The following is a 22,587-nucleotide window of genomic DNA, read 5'->3' as shown; positions in this document are numbered from 1 at the left end:
GGAAATCAAAGAAATTGACAAGGGCCTCCCCGGTGGCGCAGCGGTTGAGCGCTGGGTTGAGAAGCTGCCCACAGCCTCTGCAGCACTGGTTCGATTCCCGGCTGCTCCCCGGCCACCAGAGAAGGGTCCCACAGGGCGCGCAGATCTCTCCTGCTACCCTCTGCTCCCCTCAGCAGTGTACTTCAGTCCTTCTGCCTGCTCTGCTCCCTGCTCTGGCTCTGGTGAATTCTCTCATCCTCCCGCACTTCTGACTGTACCCAGTGCTTGTATAAATAAATAAATAAATCTTTAAAAACAAAACAAAAAAAACACAAAAAAAAAACCAAAGAAATTGACAAGTATCTCTAGACAAATGAAAACGAGGACAAAACCTATCAGAACCTATGGGGCACAACAAAAGAAATACTAAGACAGAAGTAAGGACATTTGAAATATATGTTTAATCTCACTGATAATCAAAGAAGTGTCAAACAAAACAGGTAACATCATTCACAGTGACAAAAATTAAAAACATATTTAAGGCTAGAGAAAGATTTTGCTGGCGGTTAGGTGTGGAAGGAATATAAATGGACATATCCTTTATAAAGGCTATAATAGCAAATGAACTAAACTTGTTAAAATGTATATACCTTTTAATCTGGGTCCCCTTCTAAGACTTTAAGGAAACACTTACACAATAATGAAAACAAGTATTATAATGAGGTCCTGCTAACCAAGCCAGGAAATTTGGAAATGATCTAAATGTGCAAAAGACTATTGATTAAATCAATGTGAGCCACACTATTGAATTAGAAATTTCATTAATCTATATTTAGTGATACAGATACAAATTCATAAATACAGTGTTTTCTCTGATACCTAAAAGGCCTTTCTGGGGAAAATGATTATTTTCATTATAGTTTTTATCTCTGCAACAGAAACTAGTACATTTAATAACTTTCATCATTCAACAGATGAATTTAAGAGATGGAATAAGTGAAGAAATGCAAAAGGAATATTAAGATGAGCCTCTAATGACTGTTTTCATCAGTTCTCTCTCTTTTTTTTTTTCTATTTGTGGGACCCTAGCTGGTGGCCAGGGATCGAACTGGCGCTGCAGAGGCTGTGGGCAGCCTTGCAACCCGGTGCTCAACCGCTGCGCCACCAGGGGAGGCCCAGTTCTCTTCTACTGTTAAGTATAGATCCAATTTTGAATATGGGGATTATCTGTTAAGTACTCCATGGTAGCAAATCACATTTTATAGACAGCAAATTAATCTTTTAACAAATGTTTGAGTGCTTATTATATACAATTGACACTTAAGTTAGATTATATGAGAATATAAGGAGCTTGCAGAAAGACCTCAGAGTAATTTATTTTCTAGTTTACTTACTGTTGTCTTGAAAACATCTCAGTGATAAGAGTTTGGAAATTCCTAAAGAAATTAATGTAGTCACTATTTCCAGAAAATGTTCTTTGCCACTTTAATGATTTCTGTTGTAAAAGTAGCTTCATAAATGATACTTCAAAGTGATCAAATACACAGATTGAATGTTTAAGTTTTCCCCTTGGAATTCTTAATATTATGTCATTTGTGTAGCTCCCTAGGAGAAGTAAGATTGCTAAATTTTGCTACACACAATGCTTGGAAAGTGGCAGACTCTTACTAAGTCAGAGGTTCTTTGGATTATAGAGTATTCAAACAAAAAATCTACCCTCCTTGGGGCCTCCCTGGTGGTGCAAGGGGTTGAGCACCACACTATGAAGCAATCCACAGCCTCTGCAGCACGAGTTCGATCCCTGGCCGGCCAGGGAGCAACCCACATGGTGAGGCAGACCTCTCCTGTCTTGCCCACTGCTCCCCTCTGCAGTGTATTTCAGTCAGTCTGCCTTTTCTTCCCCATCCCCCTGCATCTCTGACCTGTACACCAGTTCTTATATGCATAAATAAATCTCTTTTTTAAAAGATTTATTTATTTATTTATACAAGCACTGGGTACAGTCAGAAGTGCGGGAGGGTGACAGAATTCACCAGAGCCAGAGCGGAGAGCAGAACAGGTAGACCAACGAAATACACTGCTGAGGGGAGCAGTGGGTGCAGCAGGAGAGGTCGCATGCCATGTGGGACCCTCACCGGTGGCTGGGGATCGAACTAGCGCTGCAGATGCTGTGGGCAGCTTCGCAGCCCAGTGCTCAACCGCTGCGCCACCAGGGGAGGCCCTGCATAAATAAATCTTAAAAAAAAAGCAGGTGAGGAATAATAGGAAGAAGATGTCCTGATGTTAAAGAAAAATGTATGAATGCTATTTTCAAAATCATAAGTGAAAATATAAATTAAATAAATTATAAATTAAAAAAGAGACAAAATATACTCAACTCTATCTAATGATATACCTATGATCACATTGCAAATGGTCATAAAATGTGCCCCGCTGGTTTTAAGATTTAATTTCATTCGAAGGCTTATGGCAAGTATGATTGATACTTGTGAACTGTCACATAAAATTATATAAAATAGGTATTTTCCTAGTGATTAAAAATAAATACATTTGACTAAGAGGATACAGTATAAGTAAAAAATGTCATCTCATACTCAGAAACAATAAAAAGAGAACAGAAAAAACTACTACAAACAAGGGAGAAGAATTCTTAATTGTGTTCAATACTACTACTGCAGAGCTAAGAGTATTTCTCAACTATGAAAATTTACTATTGTATACAAATTATGTGGAGCATAAAATGATGAATGATTTGGGTCTTTGCAAAAAGACAATCTGAAAGGACTTTAAAACATTCAGAGAAGGGCAATTTAAATAATTAAGAGAATTTGGGTAGACTGAAAATACAGTAAAGAAGACAAACTAAGGTTTTATGATTTCTTAGTTCAGAATAAAAGTCAGAAAAGGAATGTTTGAAGGCCATAAATTCATATAGGGAAAGAAACAGCTTGATAATAAAATATGACATCCAAATTATATGAGAATATGTTATATAATTTGCCTTTCCTAGTTAAAAAACCATAATACGGACAACAAAAAAACTATTTTAAGAAGCATACCTGCAATTGGTTAAGGCACATGATCTGGAATGTTTTCTTATAAAGACTGAATAACTTAAAGTCAATAAAATATATTGAAATTTAATTCCTTCTCTCTTCTGGAAAATAGTAACATTAATTTACTCTTCTATTTTGTGATTAAATGGCTAATCTGAATTAAATGAACTTAAAAAATTACAGTGTATTATAAGCTAAATAATAACAAAAGTTATCATGATTATTCCAGAAGCTACCTGATGTTGAAGACAAAGGTTATAAAAGAATGACAATATGAAAATTAGTTCAGTGCTTGTGATTACTATACATAGTAATTATGGTACAAAGTGACAATTCTCCTTCACAACCTATATCAGAATATCTTCATGACAGTGAGTCTGAAAGTGGGACTATAATAATGCTCATACTAAAAATATATCCGGTTCCCATGGGCCCAGAAATTTTGGTATCACAGTATTGTATTAAAAGTAAGCATATATTAACATTTACACATAGAAATAAAATCTAATTGTTTTCAAAAGCAAATGACAGTGTGACAATTGACCCACAGATTTGATAATTTATACATAAGAAATATATATAATTAAGTACCACTCTAGCTTTTACAGATTGACTTTGAACTACCAACTAAAGAAACTATTACAATGGATACAATAAAAAATCTGCTATCAGAAAAAGGAGGGCTAATTATGGTATCAAAAGTACATTTGAGCCTTATGACAATATTAAGTCATACATAATAATTATTCATAAAACAAGTCAGTAAACTCAAATCATGAATGAAGTTACAAGAAACAACTGCTAAAACTTTCTAGGGATAAGAATGATCACAGTATCGTTCAGAGAAATAATATAATGATATAAAATAGCCAAAACAGCTGTGGAACAATCTTGAGTTTGATCTTACACAGTAAAGATTTCTTCCCCCAAAACATAAGCAGATAGATCAGGCAAGGGCACAAGGGACAATGGTGATAGTGCATGGGTAAGTTGGTGGTGGGAATTTTACACCACTCAAAGAAAGAATGTATTTAATTAGATGCATATCTGCTTTGGGTGTTACATAGAATGTCCCCAAGCCAAACTATTCTATTACATTTCTGTGCCAGCCAAAAAAGAGCAATATAAATAATTTTAAGTTAGTATTTGCTATTACATTAAAAAAAAAAATTAAACCTAGAAAATTTTTTGCAATTAGTAAGGTAAGAAACCATGGGGAAGTCAGCAGAAACAAAAACAAAAAGGTAGATAAAGCACTTAAGTATTTTAGTTAAAAAAATTAACTTTCATTATTCTTAGATAAGTTTAGCTTCATAAAACTGATTTTCAAGTGCTATTCAAGGACATCATAAAAAAAGCCTCATTAGTCCAAGTCTTTTCAGCAATGCAAGCTCCATTAATATTTGATGTTATTCAAAAGAATACAATTTCATAATTATTCTTCCACACATTTATCCTTAAAATTTCTTGTAAAGATACCCATGTATGAGTTCCTTTCTACTGCATCTTATGACAACTGTCATTCATAGGCCTACTCTTACTAAACACAATTGTTCCTTAGAAGTTAAAAAACATTATTTACATTTAAAATATAATGGAATGGCGTATTATTTTAAAATTTTATTTACATAAATGAAAAAGAAAGGCAAAATGCTCTCATAAAATTTATACTTGGTAAAGGAAAGAAGAATAATCACCTATTTCATGTGTTGTATTTAAATCAAAATTCATACTATGTGTAAGTAACCATACTCAAGAATTACTATAAAATTCTACTTCCATGAAAATAAATGAGGGAAAAAATTCATATGCTATTGTATATGAATTACATATCCTTACCCCGGGACTATTTAATGAAATTTTTCTTATGAAATGCTGTTTTAAAATTATTAAACTGAGTTTATTAGAGGTAATTTTACATGCCTTGGACTTGAGGGAACCGCCCCAATTTTCATCCACAGACTTCAAGAATAGCTCCTGCATACAGCTGCAAAAGGAAAAACAGGAATTTAAAAATTGGTATAAATTAAAAAATGTACTTATAAATAAAAATTTCGTATCATAAACATTACCATTAAGTAGCTATGCAAATCATACAGCTGTCAGAGTTGGACAGAAAGATTTAGTTCCAGACCAAAAGAAAAGGGAATGGAGACCCAAGGTTATTAAATGGTAAAGGAGCTTAAGCCCTATTTAGAATATCCTTAAACATAATCAAAAAGACAAAAGAAGCTATGAAGACTTGACAATGAACTAAAATAGGTAAGATGTCCTAGGAAGTTCTTCATGAAATCTTAAGGCTTCCCTCAGTTTTTTTATTTTTTTAGGATGCTATGTTGAACACAGATACTTAATGAGAATTCTTTCTGGGTGTATTTAAATTAAGTGATCAATGCTTTAAAATTAAAACAAAAATTCAATACCTTTAAAAAGTAACTCTAGTAGTACTATGTAAAGACATTGCAGGAAAACTAGTAAAATTTTATAAAGAACTTAAATGTTAATATTTTCTCTTACTGAAATTCAGCTGAAATGGATTCAGTGGGTAAATATTGGCTTTTTAGTTACAGAACATGTACATTCTCTTCATAGTAATGCAAATATTTTATTGCAATGAATTCAGATGAAATTATTTCAAGGATAAATATCACTTTTTTTTTGTATGGAGCCTGCCCATTCTTTTTATAGTAATTTGGAAATGCTGTCACATTTAGAGAAGGCAGCAATTTGAAAGAACATACTATATCTATTACATTTCTTCTTAGCTTCTAGACTTCCACATTTGTTTTGTATTCTAGGTCCAGATGGATTTTAATTTTTAAGTTCTAAAATAATATAAAAATCACATGTACTATTCATGTTTATTTTAGATACTCTGGAAAAGATAGAAAAGCACAAAATAGAAATTAAAAAGTTACCTTAATTTCATTTACTCAAAAGAAAATACCTTTTTAATATTTGGGTGATTCTGTATTAGGTCAATAATTCTTAAGTGATTGAAGTCACAGATATTTTTAAGGATCTGATGGAAGTTTGTTTTAATTCAGATTATTCCTACATTTTCTGAAACCACTGGTGGATTTCAGATTAAGTTCTACAAAGAGCTGACACGATGCAACAAAAACAAAGTAAACAATTCAGTCAAAAAATGGGCAGAAGAGCTAAAAAGACACTTCTCCAAAGAGGAAATGCAAATAGCCAACAAGTATATGAAAAAATATTCAACATCATTTGTAATCAGGGAAATGCACATCAAAACCACAATGAGATACCACCTTACACCAGTGAGAATGGAACATATTGAAAAAACAGGAAAACAACAAATGTAGGTGAGGATGTGGAGAAAAAGGAACTCTCCTACGCTGCTGGTGGGAGTGCAAACTGGTCCAACTACTATGGAAAGCTGTGTGGAGGTTCCTCAAACTACTAAAAATGGAGCTACTACATAACCCAGCAATTCCACTCCTAGGAATCTACCCAAAGGACACAAAAACATTAACTTAAAAGGATACCTGCACTCCTATGTTTACTGCAGCACTGTCTACAGTAAGCAAGATATGGAACCAAACCAAATGCCCAAAAATAGATGACTGGATCAAGAAGATGTGGTATATATACACAATGGAATATTACTCAGCAATCAAAAAAGATAAAATTCATGCCATTTGCAGCAACATGGATGGAGCAGGAAGGGATTATGTTCAGTGAAATAAACCAGATAGATAAAGAAAAATATCAGCTGGTTTCACTTGGAGGAGGAATGTAAGGGAACCAAATAAGAGATCAGGAAAAAAAAATAATTATAATAAATTAAAAAAACAAAATTAACAGGCAACTATAAATCACAGACATTCTGCGGGGGGGGGGAGAAGAGGGATCAAAACAGGGGAGGCAAGAGCACAAGGGACTATGGTGATGGTGCACGGTAAGTTGGTGGTGGGAATTTTACAAGGACTACTACACCTGAGAGGAGAAAGTGTACACTGTACAAAAATGAAGAATGATGTAAAATATATATAAAATAATTTAAAAATGAATAAAATATACAACCTGAAAAATAAAAAAAGGAATGCCAATGATTTTTAAGATTCTTTGTAGCAGAAAAACTTAAGATTAGGTTGACCCAATTACATATGCTAAGTTGTTTTTGAATATTGGTTCATCTTCATTAGACAAATTCCCCAAAGTATCTTAAAAATATAAGCTCATGGGCCTCCCTGGTGGCACAAGGGGTTAAGATGCAACCTATGAAGCTATCAGCAGCCTCTGCAGCACAAGTTCGATTCCCGGGCCAGCCAGGGAGCAACCCACATGGTGCAGCAGACCTCTCCTGTCTTGCCGGCTGCTCCCCTCAGCAGTGTACTTCGGTCAATCTGCCTGTTCTGTTCCCCACTCTGTTCCCAGCTCTTGTATGCATAAATAAGTAAATCTTTAAAAAAATATATAAGCTCATGAAAAGATGCTCAATATCACTAATCGTTAGGGGAATGCAAATCAAAACCAAAATGAGATACTATTTCATACACATTAGAAAGGCTACTATTAAAAAAAAAAAAAGGCAAGTGGTGGTGAGGAGGTGGAGAATCTTGTGCAATACTGTTCAGAAAGTACATGGTGCAGAAAATGGAATAGTGGTTCCTTAGAAAATTAAAATAGAATTATGATCCAGCAATTCCAATGCTAGGTGTTAACCCAAAAGAACTGTATATCAACATTCACAGCAGTATTTTTCACAATAGCATTATTATATATTATTATTATATGTAGTATACAATATATACAAATTAATATATCATTTTATATATAGTATATTATTATATATTATTATTATAGTATTATTCACAATACTCTACCTTTTAATTGTTTTATAAAGTAATCAGGCATCTTTGCTGTCATAGAAATATACAAGTCATGCTACTCAAAGAGGGAATTCTCTGAGGCACAAAGTATGAAAGGACTAAAGATTAAAACTTGAATTTACTTGATTTTTACCATTAGCATTTTTACTTTTATAAGTAAATCACTGGTATACAAAATATAACCTACAAACACTTGTGGAAAAATACCAAGAAGAGAAATCAAAGCAGCAAGTTAAATAAATTTTATTATTAATTCATTTCTTAAAAAGATTTATTTATTTATTATTTATTTATACAAGCACTGGGTACAGTCAGAAGCGCAGGAGGGTGAGAGAATTCACCAGAACCAGAGCGGGGAGCAGAACAGGCAGAAGGACCGAAGTACACTGCTGAGGGGAGCAGCGGGCAGCAGGAGAGGTCTGCGCGCCATGTGGGACCCTCCTCCGGTGGCCGAGGAGCAGTCGGGGATCGAACCGGCGCTGCAGAGGCTGCAGGCAGCTTCGCAACCCAGTGCTCAACTGCTGCGCCACCAGGGAGGCCCTTAAATAACTTTTATATGGCAAGCTTATATATCTTTATAGTAAACTGATAGAGCCTCTTTTTCGTATGCATCAGAGAAGTCTTCTTAGTATAGAATATTTAACTCGAGGCACTGTAGGTCATTATTCATTACAGTAGCTCAAATAATTAAAATGGAAAAACATGGACACATTTAGAAAAATACTAAAATGAGAAACAAAATGGCTTCCCCTTTGAAGTCCTAATCTTGTTACTTAAAACCAGCAGATTTTCCTTTTGATAGGACCCCTTTAATGAGAAATAGAAATATTTAACTGCTTCAGTTCTCTCACTAATTTACCTTATTTGAAAAAAGACTCTTGAATTTGCCAATTTCCTACTCATTAAAGTGATTTTTACTTACCTTTTAAAAATTCAGCTTTTTGGTTAGCTGATTTAAGTGTCTTTAAGTATTACTAAGATTTTTATTTGTACCTCAATTTTATTTATTTATTTTAAAAGATTTATTTATTTATTTATTCAAGCACTGGGTACAGTCAGAAGCACGGGGAGTGTGAGAGAGTTCACCAGAGCTAGAGCGGGGAGCAGAGTAGGCAGAAGGACTGAAGTACACTGCTGAGGTGAGCAGCGGGCAGCAGGAGAGGTCTGCGCGCCATGTGGGACCCTCCTCCGGTGGCAGGGGAGCAGCCAGGGATCAAACTGGCGCTGCAAAGGTAGATTTTGCATATTTTCCTACTATTTTGAGACAATGTACTCCTTTCATTAAATAAAAGACTTCACTGACAAATACTGTTGGAATATAATGACATTTCCTCCTCATATCCACCTGACCAAACTTTTGTCACAAATTTTTAGTAGTGTTTATAATGATGTTTTCACACATAGAAAAAGGCCAAACTATTTTCTGGTGATAACTTGGCTATAATTAAATTCTATGTTAATACATGACAGTTCAGATTAACAGCAAGACAAAAGCAGGTCTGTGCTCTTTCTCACCAGATAGCTAGATTCCAAAATAAATTAATTTAAAACACCAAACAAAGGCCACTCTTGTGAGTTACATAACTTTTCTTAATTAAAGAGATAGTGTTGCATTTGTTAACTTTTACTGTTGCTATCATACTGCCACCACCCCAGCAGCAAATCTGTAAACGTGGTCTTAGCAGAAATATTCTACTATGACAGTGCGAAAATACTGAGCTATTTATTTGTGTATAATTATCACATTTTTGTACAGCATGGTATTGTTAAATTAAACAAAGAGGCTATAAGACTGAGGTGGTTCTGTCTTTAGCAGTCTTAAATAAACAAACCAACTTAAGCCTATATAATTGCCTCAAGTTTGGGAAAACAAAACATGAAGAAAACCAATCACCACTAACTAGGCATTCCTAAATGAGGCAACCACTAATTTCCTTGCTTTGCTTCTGCATTTTCTCTATAAAAGTCTTTCCCCTAGCTCCTATGGGTGGAGAAATCCTAATCACTTAACTGGCAGTTTGGTGCTGCAGGATTCAAGTGGATTTTGTTCAAATGAACTGTTAATTTTTTAAATATGTCTCAGTTTCCTTAAACAGTATAGTGAAAAGAACTCAAGTTATGAAATCAAATGTGTATGTGATACAATTCTGGCTTTGACATTTAGAGAAGCAGGTCTCCTTGGATAAGTCATCTTCTCTTTCAGCTTACTTGTTTGAAGAAAAGTTTCTGCTTTCCAAAGAAGAGATAAAAAAAGAAAAACACACAAAAAGCTTGGGTTCTTTAGAGGTTCAATAAATAACAAGTTATTATAATAAGTCTTTCGCACTATTGACTAAGTTTAAGTTGTGCACTTGAAACCCATTTTCATAGTTAATAGAGCTTTCTGTTCAGCGACTCTAGAGAGCTATCATTCATGGTTCCTCTGTAATTAGAATAGCCCCTCCAAAATTTCTCAAGCTTTTAAATTACTTAGGTCAGTGTTTTCAACCCTGACTATACACTTGCCTTACCTGGGAAGAGTTTGAAAATTACCTGGAACCTACCTCTGACCAACTAAATTAGGTATTTGGGCATGAGATACAGGCATCAGTATTTTTATTATTACTACTTCTAAAGCTCCCCAGGTAATTGTAATGAGCAGCCAGGAATGAGAATCACAGCCTTGGATTAGAATCAACTACTAATCAGGCAAATATTGCAAAACAACCCAACAGGTTTTTGCTACTGCCTACTCAACAGATTGATCAAGTTAAATCTAGAGGTAAATCATGTAAGCATTAATTGAAGCAAGACCAATGTCCTAATGCAGCCATACATTCTTATTTTCAAAATCCTCTTTTATTTAAAGATAAAACTTTAGTATTAAATAAATTCAAAAGTACTATTAGGAAAATTTGAAAAACAATTTATTAACTAGAAATGTGAAGAAAATGTTCTCTCAGGTGGACAAAATGAAAAATTTTAACTGCTGAACAGAATTCAGATATGAGAAGTAACTATTTTACGGGTCTATCGAAGAGTTGCCTTTAAATAAAATGAAGGAAATAAAAACTAGGAAAAAATGGCTACAACATGATGAAAGCTGAGCATATTACATAAAGATCTTAAATAAAATGCAATTATGATACACTCATTATGAGCCACCTTTCTAAGCATTAAATGCATCTAGTATAATTTCTTAAAATTGACTTTACTCTTCACAAGCTAAAAGCAAAATCTGGCTAGTTAATTAACTTGGGAAATGTTTTTAACCAAAACCATGTTTAGTGATCTGCTGATGTTCTCAGATTTAATTAATTACTCACCATAAAGTTATTCCTGTATTTTCTGGTATTTTTAAGTGCCCAGAGTGCTGGAAACAATATGACTATCACACATGGATAAAGAATCTGGGCACTAAATTTTTGTGATGTGGTAGCAAGCTTTTGACAAGATTTCACTTTGAATTATTTGACTTATTCAAGCAGTGCATTTTCTAGACCATATAAGGTAATGCTAACTTTCATATATGCCCTGACAGATGGCATTCCTGAACAGGAATAATGAATGGAAATGGGAGGATTAGGGAAATAAATGCAGTTTTACAATTTTAGCAATCTATGCTGGTAAATATAATTCTCTCATATTATACCCCTGAGGTCAAACTCAACTCTTTTTTAGTGATTTCTATTGAACGTTGAAAAAATATGACTATGCCTAAGGAAGTTCCCTAAGTTTAAAACTTACTTTACTACACTATTGAGTGCTATTCCAATTTGTATCTTTAGTTTCTGTCCTGAGGTCCACAAAGTTATGAAAGAAGCAAGATAATATCTACCTTAATTCACATTAGGTTCTAAAAATGCAAGAATACACTAGGGAAATCTTTCCATAAAGATACAATCACTGTTAGACTAAAAAGCTCAATGAAAATGTACAAAAATGAAATAAAATAAAAATGCTTCTTTGATAATTACCACATTCTGAATTAGACCATTTCATCTATGAAATCAAAGAGGAAAAAAGAATGAAATTTCTTCTAATACTGTGATGACGAACAGATTTTGCATATACATCTAAAATAAAGAGAATTTCATTAGCAAGAGATACATCATCAATGGAAATAGTTCAGTTGGAAACAACATACAGATGCACCTCCCCTCACACCCATGTTTCAGCTACACGTATGAAAGTCCAGGGTTTTTACTTGGAAACCATTCAATTTCTAATACTTAAGAAGGATCAGACAATGAAAGGAAATAACTTGAGATAATGCAGTTGTATTTCCCGAGATCAATATATTATAAGGAATTAGAAAAAACAACCCTAAACTTGAGTATCTTAATAAAGCCAACTAGGGCCTCCCCGGTGGCGCAGCGGTTGAGCGCTGGGTTGCGAAGCTGCCCGCGGCCTCTGCGGCACCGGTTCGATCCCCGGCTGCTCCCCGGCCACCGGAGGAGGGTCCCACATGGCGCGCAGAACTCTCCTGCCGCCCGCTGCTCCCCTCAGCAGTGTACTTCGGTCCTTCTGCCTGCTCTGCTCCCCGCTCTGGCTCTGGTGAATTCTCTCACCCTCCCGCGCTTCTGACTGTACCCAGTGCATGTATAAACAAAAACAAACAAATAAAGAAAGAAAACATGCCTCTATATATAAAAAAAAAAAAAAAATTAAAAAAAAAAAAATAAAGCCAACTAGCCATTCAGTAATAAGTGAAAAATAGCTTAGAAAATGACAAACTATTTAGCACAGTGTTCAATAATAAAAAAATTCAATGTTTTTGCTACTAAATGTTTGAAAAATACAAAATATTTGCCTGTTAATTTGAAAAACTGAGACCCAGACAAAGTATGATTCAGCATTCAAACTTTCAACAGCTCCAAAATGGAACATGAGGTGCTACGGATATGGCAGCAAAACGGCTTTTCAAAAGAGAACTCAGCTCTTCGTGTTAGTGCCATTTCCAATCCAAATACTGTACAATCTTGTTTTCATAAAAATAAGGACAGTTGTGATCATTTCTAAGAAAGTTTTCAAGTATCTGACATAAAAAAACAAACAGCTGTCAAAAATTATGGCTTTTCATTGTTAAAACTAAAGAAAATATGCATTTAATTTAAGGATATATAAATAAAACTGTAATGATGCAAAAACTTTAAAAAAAAACTGAAGAGCAGCAATATGAACCTAGAACAAAGGAAACTAGGCCATTCAACACATTTTTATTTTTTGCTCACTCTTTGACAAGTATACCATTTATTTTAGAATTCATTATGGTACCCAAATAAAATTCATGGCTTTCTAAATTAAAACTTTTAACACATTTCTTCAAAAAGAAACTGAAAAGGCAATTTGTAGCTACAGAATATAGCTGTCCCTTTTCCATCTGGGTCAAAGGGCTATCTGTGACTACTTTATTGTAGCCTTTTGTTGGCATTAGCAGTTTCTCAAATAAGAACACTGGGAAGTATCCTCTTCATTCTTTTCTTCCTCTAATCTAGTTGGTATCAAAAAATGAACATGAGGGGGCCTCCCTGGTGGCGCAGCGGTTGAGCGCTGGGTTGCGAAGCTGCCTGCAGCCTCTGCAGTACCGGTTTGATCCCCGGCTGCTCCTCGGCCACCGGAGGAGGGTCCCACATGGCGCGCAGACCTCTCCTGCTGCCCGCTGCTCCCCTCAGCAGTGTACTTCGGTCCTTCTGCCTGCTCTGCTCCCAGCTCTGGCTCTGGTGAATTCTTTTACCCTCCCGCGCTTCTGCCTGTACCCAGTGCGTGTATAAAATAAATAAATAAAATAAACAAACAAATAAATAAATCTTTAAAAAAAAAATGAACATGAGGTAGTACTATATATGGCAGCAAAAACTGCTTTTCAAAAGAGAACTCTGTTAGTGCTGTTACCAATTCAATACTGTACCCTATTATTTGTCATAAAAATAGGGGCAATTATGATCATCTCTAAGAAAGGTAGATTGTATTGTCTAAATCTATTTCAGATCTGTCCCTTCTCCATGTTTACTGGCAGTATGTTGGCTTAAGCTCATGTTTCTTGATTCTGGAAAATGGCTTTTTAAGTTATTGTTCTCACAACAGTATTTCTTTTCTTTCTAGCAACTGTCATTCACCCTACCACCAAGTCACAAAAATTCAGATCTTATGTGAGTTCATTATTGGTAAAAGGCGAAAGATTTATACGATCTGAAGAGAAACCAGAGTATGTGAGTTCATTATTGGTAATCCTTTTTGTCCCCTGCCTATAGGATAGACTCCAAACTTCTAATCAAGGCATACAAGTGCTCCTAACTTAACCAACATCATCATTCATCATAACCAAACTTTCTGCTACCTTAGGTAGCAATCTTTCTCTCTCATGCTTATCTGCCTTTTTTTCAGTAGCCTTTCCTTTTTTCAGATGACCTTCTCCTAAACATTTTCCAACTTAACCATAAGCTTCAATTTCTACATTAAAGTAATGGATGATAATTACCTGCCTTATCCAGTAATCCAATAGTTATGCTTTTCATTCTGTGCTTTCATGGCATATACACACACACATTATTTTATAGCACACATCTCACTAAATTCTTAAAAGAAATCAATGCATCTGAAAACAATAATTTAAACAGTAGAGTATGAAATAAGAAAGAACAAGTCTCTTTTGCCCTTTACCCTCAGTAGCTTGTAAACTTACTGTCCGCTCAATAACTTTTAAACTGGTTGCTTTTAGTTCTTCTACTGGTTGTTTTCATAATGATTAATATGATCACAACTACAATTCTCAATATATCAACTTGTAAAAGATTTTTGATTCATTTCTCCTTATAACTTTTATCTTTTAGTGGTATATAAGTGGTATATCAGTGGTATTATATCCTTTTAGTGGTTACTTTCACAACATTAGAGAAGCCCAACAGAATACATTCTAGTAGTCCAATTTCCACATCTATTTCTTATACTCATTGAGGACAGTGACTCGTTTTATTTTGGCATTCTCAGAGCCTATGCCAAGAAGAAATACTTAGAATATAATTGGAAAGTTTATTTTGACTCTGAGGTAGATATGTCTAGGAAATGAAATGCAGTGTAAAATATAAACAGGTCATGAAATACTCTAATGCTTTACTTCCATTTGAAATATTACAATCTGCAAATGTGACAGCACGTTTTAATATGCTTGGATAGGAGCTACCTAGGTATTTACCCTAATTGTAAATACCTAAAAAAGAGTTTGTTTTTCATATTAAAGGCATATTAAATGAAATACTTAGAAATCATAAAAATTTTAAATATTTTCAGTTCAATTAACTACATAAATTTTAAATCTTTTGCTATACAAATATATGATACATATACTGATAGCCACTTCTTAATTGTATGACTTTAGAAAAGATCTCTCTGCTTCAGATTCAACTATGAAATGGGAGTAATGTTACTTACCTCAGAACTGTTGTGAGGGTTATATAAATCGATTCACAGAAAGTGCCTGAAACAGCGCTATCATATAGTAAGAATTTAAGGAATATTAGTGGCTGTTATTATTATTCTGTAAATATTTGCACCATAAAAAGTATTTGTGTCGTTATTTAGTAACATTGCTACTTAGGAGTCTTAGTAGTTTCACTGAATTTGAACTGTTGCCAAGCATTATTCAGATCTTTTAAAAAAAGCTTTGAGAATATTTTTATAATTAGAATTATCTGTTGAACATTTATATTTGTTTCCTTTAAGAAATCAGTTCATGTATTGATGCGACAGATACACTACAAAAGTGAAACTATTTTAAGCAACTGTGAAATTTCTTTCCTGACTACAATTTCACGCACAGTTAGCTTAACCTCCATTTCCTCCTTCTATGTTTTACACACCAGCAGCATTCTACTTCTGATGGGTTAAAGCTTAAAATCTGCCACTGTCTCAAGTAATGCTGTTTAAGCTGACTTTAATTACTCTGAAATTGACTACAGAATTTCCATGTAAATTGAAAATAACTAAATTTTTTCATGTATATTATCAGAATTAAGAAAAATTATGTGCTTATTTAAAATGCTGTTTGGTTGGGCCTCAAAGCCAGATTTATTAATATATTTTAGAAGAGACAAAGTAATGGGAGCTGTGAAGTCTGGTAAAACTGAGAATGATTTTATAATTTAATATGAAAACTAGTAATGGAATTGTTATTAAAATTGTTAACTGTAAATTCAGAAGGTCTGATATTTTAACATATTTAAGTAATATGGTCTGCTAACTTTACCATACTTAACTCATTGAATTTCTCACAAATAGATATTACTATTAACATTTTCAAGATGAAAAGCAAAATAGTATTAAGGTTTAAAAACTTGAGATTCTGGAGTCAAACAGACTTGAGATAAAGTCAGCTTCTAGCTCCAGATTGCTGGGTAACTTGGGACACATTACAGCCAAATTTTCTCTTGTGTTAAATAAGAACTATAGTATTTACATGATAGTGTTGATGTGGGGATTAAATAAAATAGGTCGAACACTCCAGCACATAACCAGTGTAAAATGAACACTCAAAGGTTGGAGGCCAATGTAATCACTACAAGAAAACTGAAGATCCTGGAGTAATTTGTTAAAGACAAAAAGCAGTGAGTGAAGATAAAAATTTAACTCCTTCAAAAATGCTTAAAAAGAGAAAAGGGGATGAACTTCTAACAAATTATACCTTAAGCCATAATATTACCTTTGTACCGTCTCTGGAGTGCAAGTAAATGTGAAAGCAGAATGTAACACATATTGAAAATGTTAATGCTACTACATAAAGGTGGTCAATTCACTTTAGTCTAACTCCAACTAGGTGAGTGGGAAATGGAGGGTATCTAACTATATTTTTAATTTTACTTTAACCACTTAGGTCCATTCATTCAAATCTAGTATAATATGATTATTATTGAGGATAATTCCTTTTCTGTTATCTGAAAAGCAGATTTTTAACTGTTGAGCAATTTTCCAGAACCAGTAATGGTATAATTTAGTGATCTACATCCTAGATGTCTACTGGTATTCTGAGAATGAGACCAAGATATTTCAAAATTCAAATAAATCTCTTCTTGATGTGTAGTTTTTTAAAAAAATAATTTTTAAGCGTGTTTCTTCCAAAATTTTGTTAAATCTTTGAAATTTGTTAGAAATATTAAAATAAAAATATAAATAAGTAGCAGAGGAATGTCAATAAGAAAATCAGAAATAATTGTAATTAGTTTTATAGCTTGCCTTTTCCACAGAGTTATTATTTTTGTTTTGCAAATGTAGTTTACTTTCTGTTATTATGTTATTTCTGATTTCAAATATCATGGCTTCACCTGCTGTGCTATCCAAGGAAATTTGAAAAATAATAATTTTACTCTAAATTTATTTATTCTAAATATGGGGTCTCTTTCAATTTACAGAATAGCTTTGTCATGACAAAACTGAGCACCATTTTATCAGTGGTTTTGAATTTTTTTTAATATAAAATTTTTTCCTGATGCAATCTTTCATACAGATTCTAAAATAAATGGTTTATATTATTAAAATGCAAATTTGTATCATCCTCCTTATTAAATGTCAATCAGCAGGACTTAAAATTTTGAAATCGAGGATTACATTGACATTTTTGTATTTTTTTGCACACAATGTAGTTGCAACTGGGAAAAATTTTTAAACCACTGATTCTATTATTATAAGGTATTTCCTCTTGATTTAACTGATTCAGGAACTTGAAGGTAGAGTAATACAAAACTTTTTTAATATATTTTGTATGTATTTCCTTTATTCTACACTTTGCCAATAATAATTATTATGTTATTTTCAAAGTTCTCCAAATTTTGTTTTTTTTTGCTTTTTCCCATTAGTAAAACATACCGCTATTGCTGCGACTTGTCAACATCATTAGCCCCAAGTATTTATTTACCTAGTACTTATTATATAGCAGCTTATTATATAGCACTAATCTAGGCAGTGCACATATGTTAGCTCATTTAATCCTCATGACCATTCTATGAGATAGAACTATTATTACCTCCAATTTATAAAAGTGCACATTTAATCACAAAAGTGATTAAATATGTTTAAGATCAACAGCTGAGAAGCAGAGGAAGCTCTGAAACTAAGTAGTTTAGTTCCAGAGCTTGCGCTTTAAACCTAAACTACTCTAAACTCCCTCCAATACAATTAAGACTGAGTGATCAGCAAATTAACCTGAAATAATTTACTTATGGGTTCATGAGTAATTTAACTAAGTACATTCTCTTCTGGAAGATGCTGTGGTTTGATAAGGTAGGTATAAACATGAAAGAAGTACTAAAACCAATTAGATAAAAAAATATTTTAAAAGAAGAACAAAGAAAGCAGTGGGACTACAAGAATCTTGGTGAACCAAGATCTTAAAAAGAATAGGCATCAGGGTCCTCCCTGGTGGCGTAAAGGGTTAAGATGCAACCTATGAAGCTAACTGCAGCCACTGAAAGCATGAATTTGATCCCCGGCCAGGGAGCAACCCACACGGCACAGCAGACCTATCCTGACTCGCCCGCTGCTCCCCTCAGCAGTGTATTTCAGTAGATCTGCCCATTCTGTTCCCCACTCTGTCTCTGATGAATCCTCTCACCACCACCCCCCACACCTCTGGCCTGTATCCCAGTTCTTGTATGCATAAAAATAAATCTTTAAAAAAAATAAAAGAATAGGCATCAGCTAAGGAAATAGAAGCAAGTAGCTAAGGAGAAATACAAAAATTCTACAGTAATAATGTTTAAAAGAGGATAAAATCATTTAACTTCTTTCATATTAAGATATGAAAACCTTCAATGAGCGAAAGAAGGTAAGAAAAAACACCTAGCTGCCATAATCATCACATTTTAAGATCTGAAAAGATTGGAATCACTAAAAAATTGTGCTAAATATCAATAATTGACATTTATTTTTAGATACATGTAAAATACTTATGCTATCTTTTTAAGTAAAACATAAAAATGGGAGGAATATATTTGTAGTAGTTAGATGAATAATGAAGTATGTGTTACTAGTATATACTGTCAACATGGAGACAAATTTATATTCAGGATATATATAAGTGAAATATAGAAAAAAGTACATAACAAGCACAAAGCTCAAGTATATTTTTCAACATAATTTTTAAAAAAATTATCTTTTCTAATTATAATGAGTAATAAAGTCTTAGTCAAGGAAAAACACATATGGAATACTATATGCTAATGCTGGGGATTCAGAAACGTAAAAAAGTCCTAGACTTCAAAGAACATAAATAATTGGGAGAGAGAAAAGCAAAACAACAGATACAGTATAGTGGGGGGTAGGGGCAAGTCAAGATATCCTCAAGTGCTTTGAGAATACAGAAGCTAACATACCTTAGGAGTGGCAGTGGAGTTGGATAAGGTTAGGGAAGACTTCCCTGAAGAAGGCAACTGAGCACAAGCTTTAAAAATAGCGCAAGTAGAAGTGGTTTACTCTAGTAATTGAAAAGAAAATACAACCTAACCTGCTCTTTACCTGAGAACTGCTTCAGCAGTCTGCTCCCCTTTAACAACTCACATAGCTATGATGGTTGCTAATGGTTCTCACAGTATATTATAGCCCTACCTAATAAGTGGTTAATAACCAAACTTGAGCTAGTAACAATGCTTGTCTAAAATATTTCAAAAAAGTACATGAGGGAAAATGAGTCCTCTTCTGGTGGGAGAAAGTATATGATACAACACTGAGGAAATGGTAGTCACTTGTGTTTTCCTACAACAAGGAACAAGTCAGTTAGTGGAAAAAAAGAGTGGTGCCTTCTCTTGCACCTTGATTCTGTATAAAAAGCTCAAGTCTGTGATTTAGTTAATACTAGTGATATGAAAATAGTACCAAGATTTAAATTTTTTTTCATTAGGTCATGTTTTTTCTTCAAGCTACCATGCCCTTCAGATTTAGGTAAACATCCTTATTAGAGTTTGCAAACTGTATTTGGGTACCTAGATAGGAGCAAAACTAGTTATAAAAGTGGTGAAACAGCTTACCAAAAAAAAAAAAAAATCACTTTCTAGCTAATAAATGTGATACTTATTAGATTCTTTATGATTAAAATGGGGGAAAAATAAGGCCTAATGAAAATATTGGACTAGGGCCAATATTGGACTAGGGCACAAGGGGTTAAGCACCGCACTATGAAGCAATCGAAAGCCTGCAGCACGAGTTCAATCCCCCCCCTCCGCGGCCAGCCAGGGAGCTACCCATATGGCTCAGCAGACCTTTCCTGACTTGCCCGCTGCTCCCCTCAGCAGTGTATTTCACTCAGTCTGCCTGTTCTGTTCTCCACTTTGTCTCTGGTAAATCCTCTCAACCCCTGCACCTCTGGCCTGTACTCCAGCTCTTGTATGCGTAAAAATAATCAATCTTAAAAATAAATAAATAAATAAAAATATTGGACTATTTGCAGAATGATAAGGGATCTCAAATACATTTTTTTCCTTCCGTGAATTAAGTTTTTTTAAAAGAAATTTTATACTTTTGGAGATCAACAGCTAAATAAGCAAGCATCACTAAAAAGTCTCAATCCTGGACATACCTATAAAGCATGCAAGAACCAAAATCAGTATTCTGGTAACATTTCTTTATTATATATAAATGGCAAACATTCCTGTAGATAAACCACAGTTCTTCTCTTTTAAAGAATTTGTATGCATGATTCACATATACACAGGGTCATGTTTAAGTATTTTTGATGTTTTTGATACAAAGCAGTAGTCTATATATCACAATTTCTACTTTTATTAGACTAAGACTAGATTAAACTAAGGCCTCAAACTAAAGTCTTAGGTCAGAATCAAGAGATAGAAAAAAATACTGTCTATATTGTATCCTTTATGACTATGTACCAATATTCCAGAAAGTAGAACTATACAGATTAAATCAAGCACCAATTTTATACTTGCATGTGGTCCAAGATCTAAAAGGTCCAAGATTTCATACTTTTGCATCTAGAAGATCCAAGATTTCTTACTTTTTTATATTTCCAGTATATAAAAGTAAATATATATACATTTCTAAGTGTTTTTGGTTTGTTTTTGTTTCACCAGGCTTACTGAAGACTTCTTATTGTACTGATGTTATGCAATAGTCTGCTAGTAATGCTTAATGAGAGGTACATCTTAGAGACAACAGGTTAGGAATGAGGAGGAAAAACAATGGATACAGCTTAAAAGGAAAATTTACTTAGACAATGCCATTTTAGATTATAGCCAGTTGGACATTTATTAACTGACTGACTACTTACCTACTATTATTGCTGTGCTGTAACTGCTGCAAGGTATCAAGATACCACACACACAGCTCAATTAATAATGAACTACTATGTATCAGTGTATGTGAGATCAAAAAAACAATACCTTTTTGGTTTCAAATTGTGCTTCTTCCTGACAGCATCCTCTACAATCAGAATCTAGCACAAGCAGATTGAATTGTCCAAGAAGATCACAGGAGCTGCAGAGCAAATTGCTGGAGAATCCTACCTCTCTACACGTTTCCGATGAAAACTCTGCCCCAAAGGCAGACACCTGAAAAGGTAAAAAGAAAAATGAAGTTCTGTCATTTTTCGGTTCTGCTAAAATAACAAAAAAGATATATATATGTATATAAAATTAAACATTCAATACATTTAAAAAGTTTCTTTAAGAGAAAAATGAAATCATGTTTTAAGAACTTAGCACCTATTTATATAGCTCTATGGAGTAACATTAAATTCTAGGTCCCTACCACAGACTTATCTTCTTTGTTCACCAACATTCAACAGCTAAATGGTGCAGAAGGGGACACAGTAGGTTAAAGCAGCAGAACGACAGAAATTAAACCTTGCAGTTTAGGTACTAGCTTAACCATTTACAAGATGTGTGACCCAAGGCAAGATAACTTTCCTAAGCTTTAATTTTTTTTCTCCGATAAATGAATAATACTTCCTACATAGATTGTAGTAAAGATGAAATGAGATGATTTTATAGTAACTCAGCACAATGACAGATAAAAACATGTTTTAAAAGCAATTCTCTTCCCTCATTCCTTCTTCTCTCCAGTCTTGGTGGTATATTCCTTCTGTCGAAGGAATATAGAATATACCCATGCTTTGATTTCATCTACTGCTATCCCCATAAGGATTTCATGTCAGTAATCCAATTTGTCAGTGTATTCAAGCTGTATGGGTTTTTTTTTTTTTGGTAAAGATTTATTTATTAATGTATACAAGAACTAGGGTATAGGCCAGAGGGGTGTGGGGTGTGTGTGAGAGGAGTCACCAGAGACAGAGTGGGGAGCAGAACAGGAGGACTGACTGAAATTCACTGCTGAGGGGAGCAGTGCGCAAAGCAGGAGAGGTCTGCTGTGCCATGTGGGTCAGCTCCCTGGCCAGGGATCGAACTCAGGCTGCACTGGAAATAGTTTGATAGTGCTGAGACATAACCCCTTGCACCACCAGGGAGGCCCTCAAGTTCATATGGTTCTAATTGCTCTCCCAATACTTTGTCATTTCATAATTGTAACTTTAGTCAGGTTTCTAATCTTACCACTACAAACTTGCCAAAAAAATCACTAAAAGCAAAGGCACTCAAAACTGTTCTGCTTCAGCTACTCATTCCATGGTAGGCTTGACCTTTTCTCTCTACTATGCATTCTTAAATGCTGTTGTTTCCCTTTTGTTTGTGGCTCTCTTCCTTTTCACACTTGCTACA

The 22,587-nt window shown here is 34.1% G+C and overlaps 1 protein-coding gene across 1 annotated transcript in view; it reads right to left on the bottom strand.

Moving 5' to 3' along the window:
- SELENOF (selenoprotein F) overlaps positions 1-22,587 on the bottom strand; it is a 36,476-nt gene that overhangs the window by 5,908 nt on the left and 7,981 nt on the right. Inside the window, exons 2-3 of the mRNA XM_037498682.2 lie at positions 21,256-21,423; positions 4,959-5,022 (exon numbers count right to left, since the gene is read on the bottom strand). Of these exons, the coding sequence (XP_037354579.1) occupies positions 4,959-5,022; positions 21,256-21,423 (232 nt within the window). The remainder of the gene's footprint in view (positions 1-4,958; positions 5,023-21,255; positions 21,424-22,587) is intronic.

This window comes from Talpa occidentalis, unplaced genomic scaffold (assembly GCF_014898055.3).
Source record: "Talpa occidentalis isolate TD23 unplaced genomic scaffold, MPIMG_talOcc4v2.1 talOcc4.9, whole genome shotgun sequence".
Taxonomy (NCBI): domain Eukaryota; kingdom Metazoa; phylum Chordata; class Mammalia; order Eulipotyphla; family Talpidae; genus Talpa; species Talpa occidentalis.
The sequence above is the reverse complement of the archived record's forward strand: the minus strand, read 5'-3'. Positions and strand labels throughout refer to the sequence as shown.